We start from the raw sequence: 14,569 nt of genomic DNA, 5'->3' as shown, positions 1-14,569 counted from the left end.
CCTATTTTGCAGTTCTTCAAATGCTCTCAGCTTTTAGTCCCTCTTAATAGTCTTTCCAGGTACTTTTCCTTATGTCTAGTAGGTGGTTTTGTTGTTGTTGTTTACTCTTGGCCTTGGTAACTATTGCCCATTTTCCAAATCTGCACTTAAAGGTCATACTTTTTGAGGCCTTTCCTGGCTGCATGACCAAATTATACTCTCCTTGTAGTCACACTTTAAGCACTCTGTTGTCCTCCTTAACAGGATTTTCATAATTTGTAATTATATATTGACTTAGCTTCACTTACTATCTTTTTCACTGAATAGGTGTTAAGTTCTGTGAAGGAAATGTCCATAGTCTTCATCAGTGTGTACCTAACTCTAAGCATAGTATCTGGTATATACTGGAAGATCAACAAATATTTATTAACTGACTCAATAAGCAAGTATTTAAATGTATACTCCTTAAAAAATTCCTCTAGAAGGACACACTCTTTTCAAACACAGCACAGTGAATATATGCATTTATCACTGTTCCTTCATGAAGTCCCACCAAAGTGATAGTGATGAGATTAAATGAAAGAAGAAACTCCACAAAGACAAAGAATAGGAGAGGAAAGAGCAGCAACAAAATTTTTGAAGCCACCATAGATGTAATGGTAACAAATAATTTGTTAACCATAAACACACTGAAACTCAGGTTATAGCTTAGTCTTATTGTAGAATCATTATTTCTAAGAACTGCAATCAACAGGTACCTTTGAAAGCAGGGTGCAGGAGAGGCTGCAAAAAGTTAAGATTAATTGAAATCTGTACGAAACAGACCCCAGAATCTCAAACCTACCCCATACACCTGATACATACGACTCAGTAAACTTTCAGAATCTGGCAGTCAAGCTCATTTTACTGACTCCCAGAAAGAAAGTAGAGGATTCAATTCTGGAGAAAACCAGTCCAAGAGAAAACATCTGATAGGTGGTATCAGCCAACGAACTGTTCTAGGAAGATCACTCTACAGTAACTACCACCAATAAATATACACTTCTTCAGACACAAATGAGAGGTCAAGCCAGCTTTTTAAAAATATATATTTTAATTTAAAAAAAAGTTTTTATTTTTAGAGAGTGTGTGCAAGCAGGGCAGAGAGAGGGAGAGAGAATCCCAATCAGGCTCTGTGCTGTCAGAGTGGAGCCTGATGCACAGCTCAAGCCTATGAACTGTGTGATCATGACCTGAGAAGAAATCAAGAGTCCGATGCTTAACTGACTGAACCACCCAGGCACCCTCATATCAGCTTTTTAATACCACAGTTTTATATGGGCAGACAGCCTTAAATCACTAGTAGTTTCAGGAAAATCTTAAACATGAGAGATTAAAATGGACAAAGGGGGAAAAAAAAAACTCAGGAAAGACAACCAATGGAGAAAAATTCAAAAGAAGAATGCTTCCAAAAATATATAATATATATCTCATAAGAGAATAATGTCAGAAAAAATATTGAAAGAAAAATCTTTTATAAAAATTAATGAGAATTAGAACTTAATAAATTCTCACAGAAAGTATAAGAAATTAAAAAAAAGAAAAAAAATAATTCTAGAGCTAAGACAAGAAATTTAAGATCTGAATTATGAGTGTTCAATCATTCAAAAAAGTTAATGAGCCCATTAAATGTGTCAGACATGGTGCCAGACACTAGAAGTAACAAGTGAACAGGGGCATCAAGGTGGCTCAGTTGGTTAAGTGTCTGACTCTTGGTTTAGGCTCAGGTCATGATCTCACTGTTCGTGGGTTCAAGCCCTGCATTGGGCTCTGCCCTGGCAGTGCAGAGCCTGCTTGGGATTCTCTTTCTCTTTCTCTTCCCCTTCCTGGCTTGAGCAAACGTGTGGGAGATCTCTCTTTCTCTCTCTCTCAAAATAAACAAACATTAAAAAAAAAAAAGCAAACATTCAAAGTTTGAAACACAGAGAATAGAGAAGACAACATAGAATAATCAAGAAAATAATACAAGAAAATTTCAGAGATTTTTGTTTCCAGAATGAAATGTCTCAGTGAGTGCCCAAATGAAAGAATAAAATCAACATCATGCTATCTCTACTTGAAATATTAGCATATTATAAAGATAAATTCTAAAAGCTTCCAAAGAGATTAAATAGATCACATGAAATAATTAAGAACCTGAATGAGTTTTGGATTTCTGAACAACACTAGATGCTAGATTTTAAAAACCTGTGGAGCAATGCCTTCAAAACTTTGAATTTCAGTTTTTCAACCTAAAATTACATCTCCAGTCAAACTATCAGTGAAATTGAAGGGTGAATGGGAAACATTTTCAGACATATAAGGATTCAGAAAATACACTTCTGTTTTCAAAGATTTTATTTTTTAAAATTATCTCTACACCCAATGTGGGGCTCCAACTTACAACTCTGAGATCAAGAGTTTCATGCTCCACCGACTGAGCCAGCCAGGCAGCCCCACAAAATACACTATTTATTTTTCTTGCATACTTTCCTTGGTTGCTTTTGGAAGGTGTGTGTCAGAATAATAAAGGGATAAACCAAGAAAGAGGAAGGAAAGAGATCCAACAATCAAGACAAAGGTATCCAAGATATCCACATAGAGAATCAAAAGAAATTCAAAGGAACATGGTAAAGGGAATCAATGGGATGATAATGAAGAGAAATTCTAAAATGATAGCTATGTATGTCTCAACTGGGGCAGAACAGAGGGTTAGAGGAGAAATGTCTCTTAAAAAATAAACCAGTTACCTGATGTGTCTGAAGAGAGTTAGATTAATGAGAGATACTCAGAAAACTCAGCAATTCTCAATTAAGACAAGGATTAATTGCATGGAAAAGAACAAGTCCTAAAAGAAGTGAAATGTGACTACAGAGCTCAGAAATGAAAGCCATTTCACTGTCATGAAGCAAGCTGAATAATACTTTAAAAATTGTGATATAATTATATTTGGAGGGTGAAAAAAGGTATAAACTAAATCTTCAAATTCCACAGTGAAAAGTCAATCATCATGAAAACTAGAATTCATGAAAAAAAATTCTCAGAGGGGAAAAGATAGAAAAGGTGACAAAAAAGTGGTGGGAGTCATAGGAAAGGAAAATTATATGGGCAATAAAATAAACGTAAGATATGAGTTCTGGAAGGAGAACTTGGGGATGATGCAGAGCTAACAACAAAACTAATTTCCAGGGTTGAAGAAACCTCTGAGTAAAAAGAAGTTCCCTTCTGTGTTGAGCACAATTTATGAGGAGTTTTAACCAGATGTACCTTGGTAGAATTTCTGAGGTTAAAAAAAAAAAAAAGAAAAGAAAAAAGAAAGAAAAAGAAAACTCCACAGAAGTAAAAATCTGATGAATCAGGTTGTATCTTACATATTTGTTTGATGTTGCCCCCAACAAATTTTCTAAAGTTTTGAATTAGTTATCAACATCGAGCTATCAGATTTAATATGAAAATCTGGATTTCTGACTTTCCTTGAAAGACATTATGTGGAAGCACTGGGCCAGAATTGGCACAGACAGCTGTCTCCTAGACTTAACTAGTGTTTACCCCTCTAACATGGTATATAAATTGTCTCATTAGCCAGTCTTCCCACCACTGTCATATCTCATAGGGACCTTCAAGCGAGTCTCAGTTGCCATCTACATTTACAGTATTGCCTTTCTTAATTTCACCTTCATTCCTGGTAGGTTTTTGCTGGATTTGTAAATCTGGGTTAACAGTTTTTTAGCACAATAAAATTTTATTCCACTTTATTCTGGCCTCCATGGTTTACAAAGAGAGAAATCCAGTCATTCAAATAATTGTTTCCCTATAAGTAATGCATTATTTTTCTGTGGTTCTTTCATTACGTTTTTGGTCATCCATTTGCAGCAATTTGATTATGATGTGTCTGGGTATGGATCTCTTTGTGTTTATCTTGTTTGGGGTGGCTGAGCCTTTTCAACTGATATATCTTTCACCAAATTTGGTAAGCCATTATTTCTTCAAATACTTTTTCCAGTCCTGAACTTTCTCCTTCTGGGACTTCAAGGACATGAATGTTAAAACTCTGTTGTCTCACATGTCCCTGAAGCTATAGATTCTTTTTAAGTTTTTGATCTTTATTCTGGTATTTATGTGAACTAGTTTGGCTCATCTTTAAGTTCACCAATTTTTCTCTGTTATTTCCATTCTATTGAGCTTATGCAGTAGTTTTAAAAATTTTGGCCACTATATTTTCTAGTTCTAAAATTTCCATTTCTTTAACATCTTCTATATTTTAATTGGAATTTTTGCTATGTAGTTTATGGATTCTGTATATATATTTTATATATTACCTCCTTATCAGATATATGGTTTGCATACATTTTCTCCCATTCTGTAGGTTGTCTTTTCATTTTGGTGACCATTTCCTTTGCTGTGCAGATTTTGAGTTTGATGTCCCACTCATTTATTTTTGCTTTTGCTGTCTTTATTTTATTGTCAAATCCAAAAAATTGCCAAGGATCTAAGAGCTTACCGCCTACATTTTCTTCTAGGAATTTTGTGGTTTCAAGTCTTATTTATGTTCAGGTCCTTAATCCATTTTGGGCTGATTTTTGTACATGATGTAAGATAGTGGTCCAGTTTCATTCTTTCATATGTGGCTGTCCAGTTTTCCCAAAACCATTTATTGAAGAGACTGTCCTTTCCCCACTGTATATTCTTGGATTCGTTGTTAAAAATTAATTAACCATATATGTGTGGGTTTAATTCTGGGCTCTCTATTTTGTTCCATTGATTGATGCATCCGTTTTTATGCCAATACCATACTGTTTTGATTTTGATACCTTTTAATATAGTTTGAAATCAGGAAGTGTGATGCCTCCAAGACTGTTTTGGCTATTTGCGTCTTTCATGGTTCTAGACAATTTTATGATTGTTCTATTTCTATAAAAGGCACCACTGGAATTTTGATAGGGATTGCATTGAATCTGTAACTTGCTTTGGGTAGTGTCTATTTATTTGTGTTTTTTCCATTTCTTTCATCAATGTCTTATAGTTTTCAGTGTACAGGTCTTTCACCTCATTGGCTAAATTTATTCCTAGGTATTTTATTCTTTTTGATGCAATTGTAAAAGGGATTTTCTCAATTTCTCTTCTGAATGTTCATTGTTAGTGTATAGAAATGCAGCCGTTTATTTGTTTGTTTGTTTGTTTGTTTATTTAGAGCTAGAGCTCGCAAGTGGGACAGGGGCAGAGAAAGAGTAAGATAATTCCAACCGGGCTCCGTGCTGTCAGCCCAGAGTCCAACTTGTGGCTCGATTCCACGAATTGTGAGATCATGACCTGAGCCAAAATCCAGAATCAGATGCTTAACAGACTGAAACACTCAGGTGTCCCTGCAACTGATTTTTATATATTGATTTTGTATCCTGGACCTTCACTGAATTCATTTATTAATTTTAATAGTTTTTAGTGGAGCCTTTAAAGTTTTGTATATATAATATCATGTCATCTGCAAACATAGATGGTTTTATTTCTTCCTTTCTAATTTAGATGCCTTTTCTTTCTTTTTCTTGTCTAATTATTCTAAGGCTTCTAGTACTGTTTAATAAGTGGTGAGAGTAGGCATCCTTGTCTTATTCCTGATCTTAGAAGAAAAGCTTTCAGTTGAGTATGTTAGCTGTAGGCTTACATATATGGACTTTATTACGCTGAGGTACATTCCCCTATATACCCACTTTGTTGAGAGTTTTATTCATGGATGGATGTTGAAAAAGACATTTAAAAAAAAAAATTTTTTTTTTTAACATTTATTTATTTTTGAGACAGAGAGAGACAGAGCATGAACGGGGGAAGGGCCAGAGAGAGAAGGAGACACAGAATCTGAAACAGGCTCCAGGCTCTGAGCTGTCAGCCCAGAGCCCGACGAGGGGCTCGAACTCACGGACTGTGAGATCGTGACCTGAGCGAAGTCGGACGCTCAACCGACTGAGCCACCCAGGCGCCCCGAAAAAGACATTTTTAATGAAACTTTACTTAATGTAAATTTTTAAATTCATATGGAAGACAAAGTAAAACCAAGCACTTCTGAAGGAAAGGGTGGAGATTTCTCTCACCAGAGATCAGGACTTTTTATAAAAGTAAGAGCAATTAGGGGCACCTGGGTGGCTCAGTCGGTTAAGCACCCGACTTCGGCTGAGGTCATGATCTTGTGGTTTGTGAGTTCCAGCCCTGCGTTGGGGTCTGTGGTGACAGCTCAGAGCCTGGAGCCTGCTTCAGATTCTGTGTCTCCCTCTCTCTCTGGCCCTCCCCTGCTTACAGTGTTTCTCTCTGTCTCTCAAAAATAAATAAACATTAAAAAAATAAAGGCAAGGCATAAAATAATACATATTATAGTATGATTACATGTCTATATAATTCACACCCAACTAAAACTAAACTATATATTGTGGATGGCACTCTTAGTAAAACTATGAAAGGACACAAAGATCTTGGGGACACAAAGAGATCTGTGCTGGTAGTGTTGTAGTTTTTTACCTGGGTAATGGTTACATGAAAGTTCATTTCATAACTGTTTAAATGTCCACCTGCAGTTTGTTACATAATTTTAATAATTTCCAATAAAAAGAATGACAATATATTAACTTCTGCTAGGCATATCTATCTCCGTAGGCATAAGTAGACAGACAGATACAAGAAAAAGAAGCTGACATACAAACTAACATAAATCAGAACTTGTTATTGAACAGGCAGATAAAACAAAGATGAAGTAAGCTAAATGATGAAAGGGTGCTAAATTGTGTGTGTGTGTGTGCGTGCGTGTAGGGGAGAGGGAGGTTAATGGATTTGGACTCTTAATTTATACTTTATTGAAAAAGAAACTAAAAATGGATTTAAATGGTATAAAACAAATCGCAGAAAACTAAAAAACAACAAATATTTATAAAATTCATCACAATCATTTAAGGAGCTGACTACAAACACATTACAACATACACATTAAAGACACCAATGCAAATTAAAATTAAAAAGTAAAAGCACCTTCTGGAAATGGGTACATAGATATTCTTATTACATAAAGTCCATAAAATTTGAAAAAATAAGGATAGTAATGGGTAAAAAGGGCAAAATTTAGTAGTGAACAAGTTAAAGAGCACCATTAAGATGAAAATGTCCACTCTCACTAGTACTCACTATAATGACATGAAAACAATCCAGTATACCAAGAAATTATAAAATTTATTAGAGATGATAATGGCATTAAAACTGTGTAAGGGAAAAAAATGTCCATATTTTTTACAACTACAAATTGAGATTATGCAAAGGTGAAATGACGTCAAATCTCCGGTTTATTTGAAAATACTTGACCAACCAGGATAAGATAAAGCACTGGCCTCCTGGCTCCTGCTCCCTGAACACAGCCAATGCACACTTGCTTCAGGGCCCTGGAATGTTTGGCTTCCACCCTCTGTAATGTTCTTCCTTCCACTAACCACATACAATGATTTACTGTTGTACTTCTTCACGTTTCTGTCCAAATGTCACTTAACTGGAAAAGTTAGTCTTACCCCATCATAGAAGATAGTATCCTCTACGCTCTTCCTCTACTTTGTTTTTCTTATTAGCACTGTTACATGACCTATATATTCATTTATTTTTATATCTCTCTCAGCACTAGAAGGTAAGCTCCAGGAATAGAGATTTTGCATGTTCTGTTCACTGCTGTAATATCAGTGTTAAGAATAGTGCTGGGCATACAACAGGTACTCAATAAACATATACTGAATGAATCAATGTGCTGTCCTGTTTTAACTCGTTCATATCAAGTTTTGTTTATCTTTGCTAGCTTTAAGTTCTCAATGGAGGTACAGAGCCTTTATTTCCAACATTCTATCTAAAGTTAACGACATGCACACTCATGTATCTATGTGGATATAGTATCTGTGTGGATCAACTTCTCTTCTATATCCTTAGCCCTCATTTTTTCTGAGCTCCCTATCTTAACCTCTTTTATGATGGTTCTACTTTATAGAAGCTATATATATAGGTGTATTCTAGTACTCCTATTAAGCTATAAATTCTGAAATTGCTTATTCCTTTTTTTAATCTCTGCAGTACCTCTGAGAGTACCTCACACATTCAAAAATCAGTAAATGTTTGTTCTAAGTATGAATGAATCAATGACTGTATGAGCTACTTCATCTAAAACACCCTAAAGAAAATAAGCCTTTGGCAATGTAAAAAAAAAAAAAAAAATGTCATACTAAAGAGGATGAGAAAGTGATAAGAAAATAGATCCAAAATATGGATAGAAAGGAATATCATTAGAAAGCGTAGAGGAGGGCACTGGCTGGTTAGAATTGGGCAATTACAAGAGGAAATGGAAAGAAGTATAAGCGAAGAAAAGCAGGTAGAGTGTGTTAAGTAAGAGGAAAAGGTAAGGTCATTTGAAAGTTCATGCTGAAAGGCTTACTTTTGTACAATAGGCCTAAGGGGAGATTCCCAGAGAGCACCTCAAAGGTGCAGTCTCTCCAATGACCAACTGAGTAATTACCTGACGAGCTTCACTTACCTGGCCACTGGTCTCTTGTTAGTTCTCTGTCAACCAACCAGGGCTCCTTCCCCTGCTCCAAAAAGGAGATCACATCTGGTTTAGAAACAGAATGTCCTGCTTATAAAAGAAGTAAGGAGATAAGTTTATGATGAGAATATACCAGTATTCAAATTCAGTCCCTTCATTAAGAAAAGGTCAAAGAAAGGTATATCAGATTTATGAAACAACATAGGACTTGAAACTCCCCCATAACTCAGTGTAGCTTCTTTGTTCTAACACTACAATATTAAAAACATTCTTCTAAGAACAGGATGTAGAAATACCTACTTGAAAGGCAGGTATTTCACATGGGAGAAAATAGAGCTTCTGACGGCAGAATCTGATTATGGACAGACGTCCTTACCCATTGAAACCAGGTGGCTGTAATTCTCCAACATCACATCTCTGTATAAATCTTTCTGATCATCATTCAGGCATTCCCACTCCTCCTGAGAGAAGTCTATGGACACATCACTGAACATCACTGACTCCTGGAACAACAACCATGTATATGACTTGATTAATAAAAAGAAATGTTTTATATTTTTGTTTTTGTTTTGTTTTTGGTGAAGGAAAGAGAGAAGAAAAGAATAAAGGGAGAAGTGAAAAATAGCAAGCATATAGAGTGGATGTTTCGGACGCAAGTGGAGGACTGTAAACAAATAAGCAGGACTGAATCTTGTGTTTCCATGTTTATTCTGTTTCCCCCCAGACAAAATTAGGAAGGTACAAAATCCAGCTAAGAGGGGCATCCCAATTAAGTGAAATAGTATATACAAATGGCTAGCATAATCCTTGCCATTCAGTACATATAAGCTTTTTTTCTCTACTTGCCATACAGTAAGTCACCAACACATGTGAGCCTCTTTCTTTCTCTTCTTTTCCCAAGTAGCTAAGAGTAAAATTTCAGAATAAGGGATAAAGAGAAGACATTAAAACCATCCAGAGGAGAGCAGATCATATAAAAGACATCAAGAATCAGAGAGGCAATGAGGTTCTCAAGAACACTACTAAAAACAAGAAATGGTAAGAATAATTCTTTAATATGCTGATAGAGAAAAGAAATTCTCACCTACATTCCATAACTAAACTATCATTCTGTTGTGAGGGTTGAAAAAAGACATTTCTAGACATAAAAGGACCTCATAATTTCTTAGGAAAGTACCAGAAGATGTGCTCCACCAAAAAGAAGGAAGTAAACCAGAAAAGAACAAGACGTAGTATTCAAGAAATAGGTGAATTAACACAGGAGAACAGTGAAGGAAAATCTCAGGAAAACCACAAAAATGGAAGCCTTGGGAAAACTATGCAGTAGTCTAGAGAGTAACAGGACCAGGTGGGAGCAGGGTGAAAAAGGGAATGGAGATGGCAGTCTCCATACTCAAAACGAATTAATGTGTTTGATCAGATGGAAAAAATGGACAATGAAGGAAATGGGGGGAGAAAAAGCAATTAACCGCAGGAAAAATGAAAGGCTGTAATAGAATGGAGCTATGAGCTGGCTCATCAGTAAGCAATATTTGCAGTCATAATATTGTGTACACTACTGATCTGACAAAAAAAATTGTAATATGATTAATAACTATCAGAGAAAATGAAGGGTGCAATACAAGAATATACAATGTCCCTTCCACTTTGTAGTAAGTCAAGAGAGTAAAATTGATTCACCAAAAGATAGCAATTAAACCATATTCAAGACAGTTGAGGGCAATCACCTTTTGGGAGTGGGTGATGGGGCAAGATTAGAATAGCACTACTTTACTTGCAAAATGTGTAAAATGACTTTAAAAAATATTTTATCTTAGAAAATTAAATTTGCGTAAAATTCAAGACTGATCCTTTCTCATGTCACACTATTATATAGTAAGAGTTAATTCCTTGTTATAACAATTTATTTTTTAAGAATAAAAAGATTTTTTTTTAATTTATTTAGGCAATCTCCATACTCAACATGGGGCTTGAACTCACAACCCCAAGATCAAGAGCTCCTCTGACTAAGCCAGCCAGGTGCACCTTAATAAATTCTTTTCATTAGCATATTTTTTTCACTAAATAATATTCTATCACATGGATATAAAACAAGTTTTCTTTTGTTTTCAGATACTGATGTTAAAGTAATTTTTAAATCCCTAATACTGGCCCAATTTTACTTATAACTACCCATTGCTCAACAGTAAATTCCCTTTGTTCCTGAGATATAGGAAGGTGATGGAAAATGATCCAAATTCACACAATGGTATTACTGAAGTCTATTTATTATGGATGATCTGTTAAAATATAGGTGTCAGAGCTTTGTACTAACTATGAGTCATACCTCCAAACCTGAAAGGCTCATACACCAGGAGATCTTCCATGTACTAAGAATGATATCAATCAAAACCATTCCACATATTTTCTTCTTGGAAACCCTAGGTCTGTGATGATCAGGCTTTTTCCCTATGAGGTGCCCCTAATTATTTATCTCTATCTCATCAAATCACTGTCCAATCAAATTAGATTCATTAACAAATGGGGAACACATTTCTATTCTTTTTGGCAGAAGTCTAAGACAGAAGATCTGAAGGACTTACTAAATGAATTTGTAAACGTTGCTTAAAAGAAGAGGGAACTGGGAAGGACACTGGGTTTTTATGAAGAAATGAGGGTCAGGTTCCTGAATGGACCATGTAAAAGTTTTTTTTTTGGAGCCTGGCCTCAATCAGACCATTTTTACATTATGTAATTAACAATCTCTTTGTGAGAACAAACAAGGATTCTTGATGGAATCCATAAGAATTTTCTGAAGGATTTATAATCTGATTAAGACCTCTTCACAGAAACTTGTTAACCAACAATTTGGCTGGCCCTTAACCGTTACCTGTAATTTGAGAGTGTAAAAATCCTTAACCAGACCTTGTTTCTTTTTTCCAACAATGGTTATAGAACCAATTCTTTTTTCTATAAATATCTCCACCAAGAGAGAAATTTTTGAATTGACTTATTGAAGATCTTTCTCTTTAGAGCAAGGTTAAGAGAACTTTAGCACAGCTTTTAACTAAACTGTCTGAAAAAGTTTTTGGTTTTTTTTTAAACATCAAAAATATCATGATGAAGAAGGCAAATGTTTACATGTACTAGGGGTAAAAATAACTCTCTTTGAGCAAAAGGAAACAGCATCTCACCTGAGCCATGGCTTTGGTATTTGCAGAAAAAGATCAGTCTTCCTCTGGGATCCTTTTGGAATAGGGCAGAACTGGGGAAGGCAAAAGAAGCTACATAAGATCCCACTTGCTGCATAGCTCCCAGATGATCATTCCCCTCTGTTCACCCCACACAAATACAAATAAAAAAGGGGTATAGTGAGAAAAATGGGCAAATCTTTCATTATTCCCTACTCCAGAGACCTCAGGCTTTGAAGTAGGATAGATTTCAGCAATCTAATATGGGCTTGGAGAATATAGTATACATATATACACATCTACACACAAAGATAATTTTTTTACACAACTGATTGCATATTATATACACTGTTATACACTTTTCTATTTTTACTTAATGTATCTTTAAAAAAATTTTTTTTAACGTTTATTTATTTTTGAGACAGAGCATGAACGGGGGAGGGTCAGAAAGAGAAGGAGACACAGAATCTGAAGCAGGCTCCATTCAGGCTCTGAGCTGTCAGCACAGAGCCCGACGCGGGGCACGAACTCACGGACCACGCACGGACCACGAGATCATGACCTGCAGATGCTAAACGCTTAACCGACTGAGCCACCCAGGCGCCCCTTTACATAATGTATCTTGAACTGGAACGTAACTTGTACCCACAGAGCTGAAATTCCCTTAGCTACATTGTATTTCATTAAATGGATACACTTTTATTTAACCAATCTGCGGCCCATGACCATTTGGGACTGTTTCTTGTCTTCTATTACAAACAATGCTGTAATAAATATCCTTGTATAGAGGTGCCTAGGTGGCTCAGTCAGTTTAATGTCTGACTCTTGATTTTGGCTCAGGTCATGATTTGATGGCTCGTGAGTTCCAGCTCCAAGTCTGGCTCTGCAGTGATAGTGCGGAGCCTGCTTGGGTTTCTCTCTCTCCCTCCCTCTCTCTCTGCCCTTCCCCTGCTTGTGCACACACACTCACTCACTCTCTCTCAAAATAAACTTAAAAAAAATCCTTGCATATATATCATTTTATCTTTATACGAATTCCAAATAACTCCTAAAAGTTGATCATATACATTTTAGTTTGGATATACATTTGTCTAAACAGTTTTTAATGATCTTGTTTTGTACAATCAAGTCCTGTGTCCTGACCAAGAAATAACTGGTTGATGAACCAGATCCTCTAATCTTGCACAGTTTGAGACGATTTTTGGGATTAATGAATCTTAAGAAAACTGAAACCCAGGAAAGCGAACACAGCAATATTACAAAAACTTTAGGAAGATGATTAATTCGCGTAACAATGGGAAGAAATTAAAAAGCATAGAAATAATGTAGAAGTGGACTAAATCCATATCACTGATGCTTTAGAATAGCTTTTAACTGTAAGTGTAGTAATAAAATTTGTAATAATTGTATACATGATATGTGCTTAAGATGTTTAAAATGACCCAAAGAACATTATACTAAAATACTAATAGATGTCTAAATTGTTTAAGAGGAGTAACTTAATTTGAGATCGATGTTGAAATGTTTCATAAAATATGTTCTTTTGGTTTATTAGATATAGGAATATAATAAACTGAGCATTATAAAGGGCAGTGAACATCCCTATGTACAAAACTCCTTGATGATTAAACAATTTATCAATAACTGTATGTAAAAGTGACCACCCAGGACAAAGAACCTTGTTATCAATTATTTAATGGATACATCTACCCCTAGCACTTACTGCATTCCACTAAGGGTGTGTGTGTGTGTGTGTGTGTGTGTGTGTGTGTATTTATTTATTTTGTTTATTTCAGGAAATGAAATCCAAAGTAATCCACAAATGTCTCTTCTTTAAAACCTGAAAGCACTCCTTTAATATTTTTATTATTATTACTATTTATTAAGCTCTTAGTTTGTTTTATAAATCAACCAACATAATCTATTATGTGCCAGGCACTGTGCTATATACTAAAGAATCAACAGTAATCCAGAAAGACTTGGAAACAACTCCTTCTCCCATACTTCTCACTTTAAAGTCCCCTTTTCTGGTCTCTCCTACTGGTCTTTCCTTGGTTAAAGGGACAATCTCAAGTGCTGCACCTTCCAAGTCAAATGAGCAAGGAAACCCCCCCCCCCTTTTTTTAATTTTAGAGACAGAGTACACACACAAAGCAGGGGAGAGGGGCAGAGGGAGAAAGAATCTTAAGTGGGGTCCACACTCAGCATGAGCGGAGTCCAACACTGGGCTCAATTCCATAACCCTGGGATTATGACCTGAGCCACAATCAAGAGTTGGACCTTCAACTGACTGAGCCACCCAGGTGATGTGGTCAGGAAACATTCTTATTTCAATAGCTCCATATTATGTCTGTTACATTCCCAATCCTCTTCATCTTTGCTCCTAGAGTATATCATCTCCAGCTGAATTCTTGCATCTGGGGAATCTGCCCTTTCCTTCTTCTTTTATTTTTTTTAAGTTTATTTATTTATTTATTAAAAAAAATTTTTTTTTCAACGTTTTTTATTTATTTTTGGGACAGAGAGAGACAGAGCATGAACGGGGGAGGGGCAGAGAGAGAGGGAGACACAGAATCGGAAACAGGCTCCAGGCTCCGAGCCATCAGCCCAGAGCCCGACGTGGGGCTCGAACTCACGGACCGCGAGATCGTGACCTGGCTGAAGTCGGACGCTTAACCGACTGCGCCACCCAGGCGCCCCTATTTATTTATTTTTGAGAGAGAGAGAGAGAGAGAGAGAGAGAGAGAGAGAGAGAGAGAACGTGCGCACAAGCGCAGGAGAGACAGAGAGGAGAGACAGAATCCCAAGCAGGCTCCACGCTATCAGCGCAGATCCCAGTGTGGGGCTCGAACTC

The 14,569-nt window shown here is 36.2% G+C and overlaps 1 protein-coding gene across 1 annotated transcript in view; it reads right to left on the bottom strand.

Moving 5' to 3' along the window:
• Positions 1-14,569, bottom strand: part of LOC106974675 (zinc finger protein 82 homolog) — a 65,880-nt gene that overhangs the window by 39,913 nt on the left and 11,398 nt on the right. Inside the window, exons 2-4 of the mRNA XM_015071958.3 lie at positions 11,719-11,789; positions 8,922-9,048; positions 8,537-8,635 (exon numbers count right to left, since the gene is read on the bottom strand). Of these exons, the coding sequence (XP_014927444.2) occupies positions 8,537-8,635; positions 8,922-9,048; positions 11,719-11,727 (235 nt within the window). The 5' untranslated portion in view covers positions 11,728-11,789. The remainder of the gene's footprint in view (positions 1-8,536; positions 8,636-8,921; positions 9,049-11,718; positions 11,790-14,569) is intronic.

The sequence above is a fragment of the Acinonyx jubatus genome, chromosome E2 (genome assembly GCF_027475565.1).
Source record: "Acinonyx jubatus isolate Ajub_Pintada_27869175 chromosome E2, VMU_Ajub_asm_v1.0, whole genome shotgun sequence".
NCBI lineage: Eukaryota > Metazoa > Chordata > Mammalia > Carnivora > Felidae > Acinonyx > Acinonyx jubatus.
The sequence above is the reverse complement of the archived record's forward strand: the minus strand, read 5'-3'. Positions and strand labels throughout refer to the sequence as shown.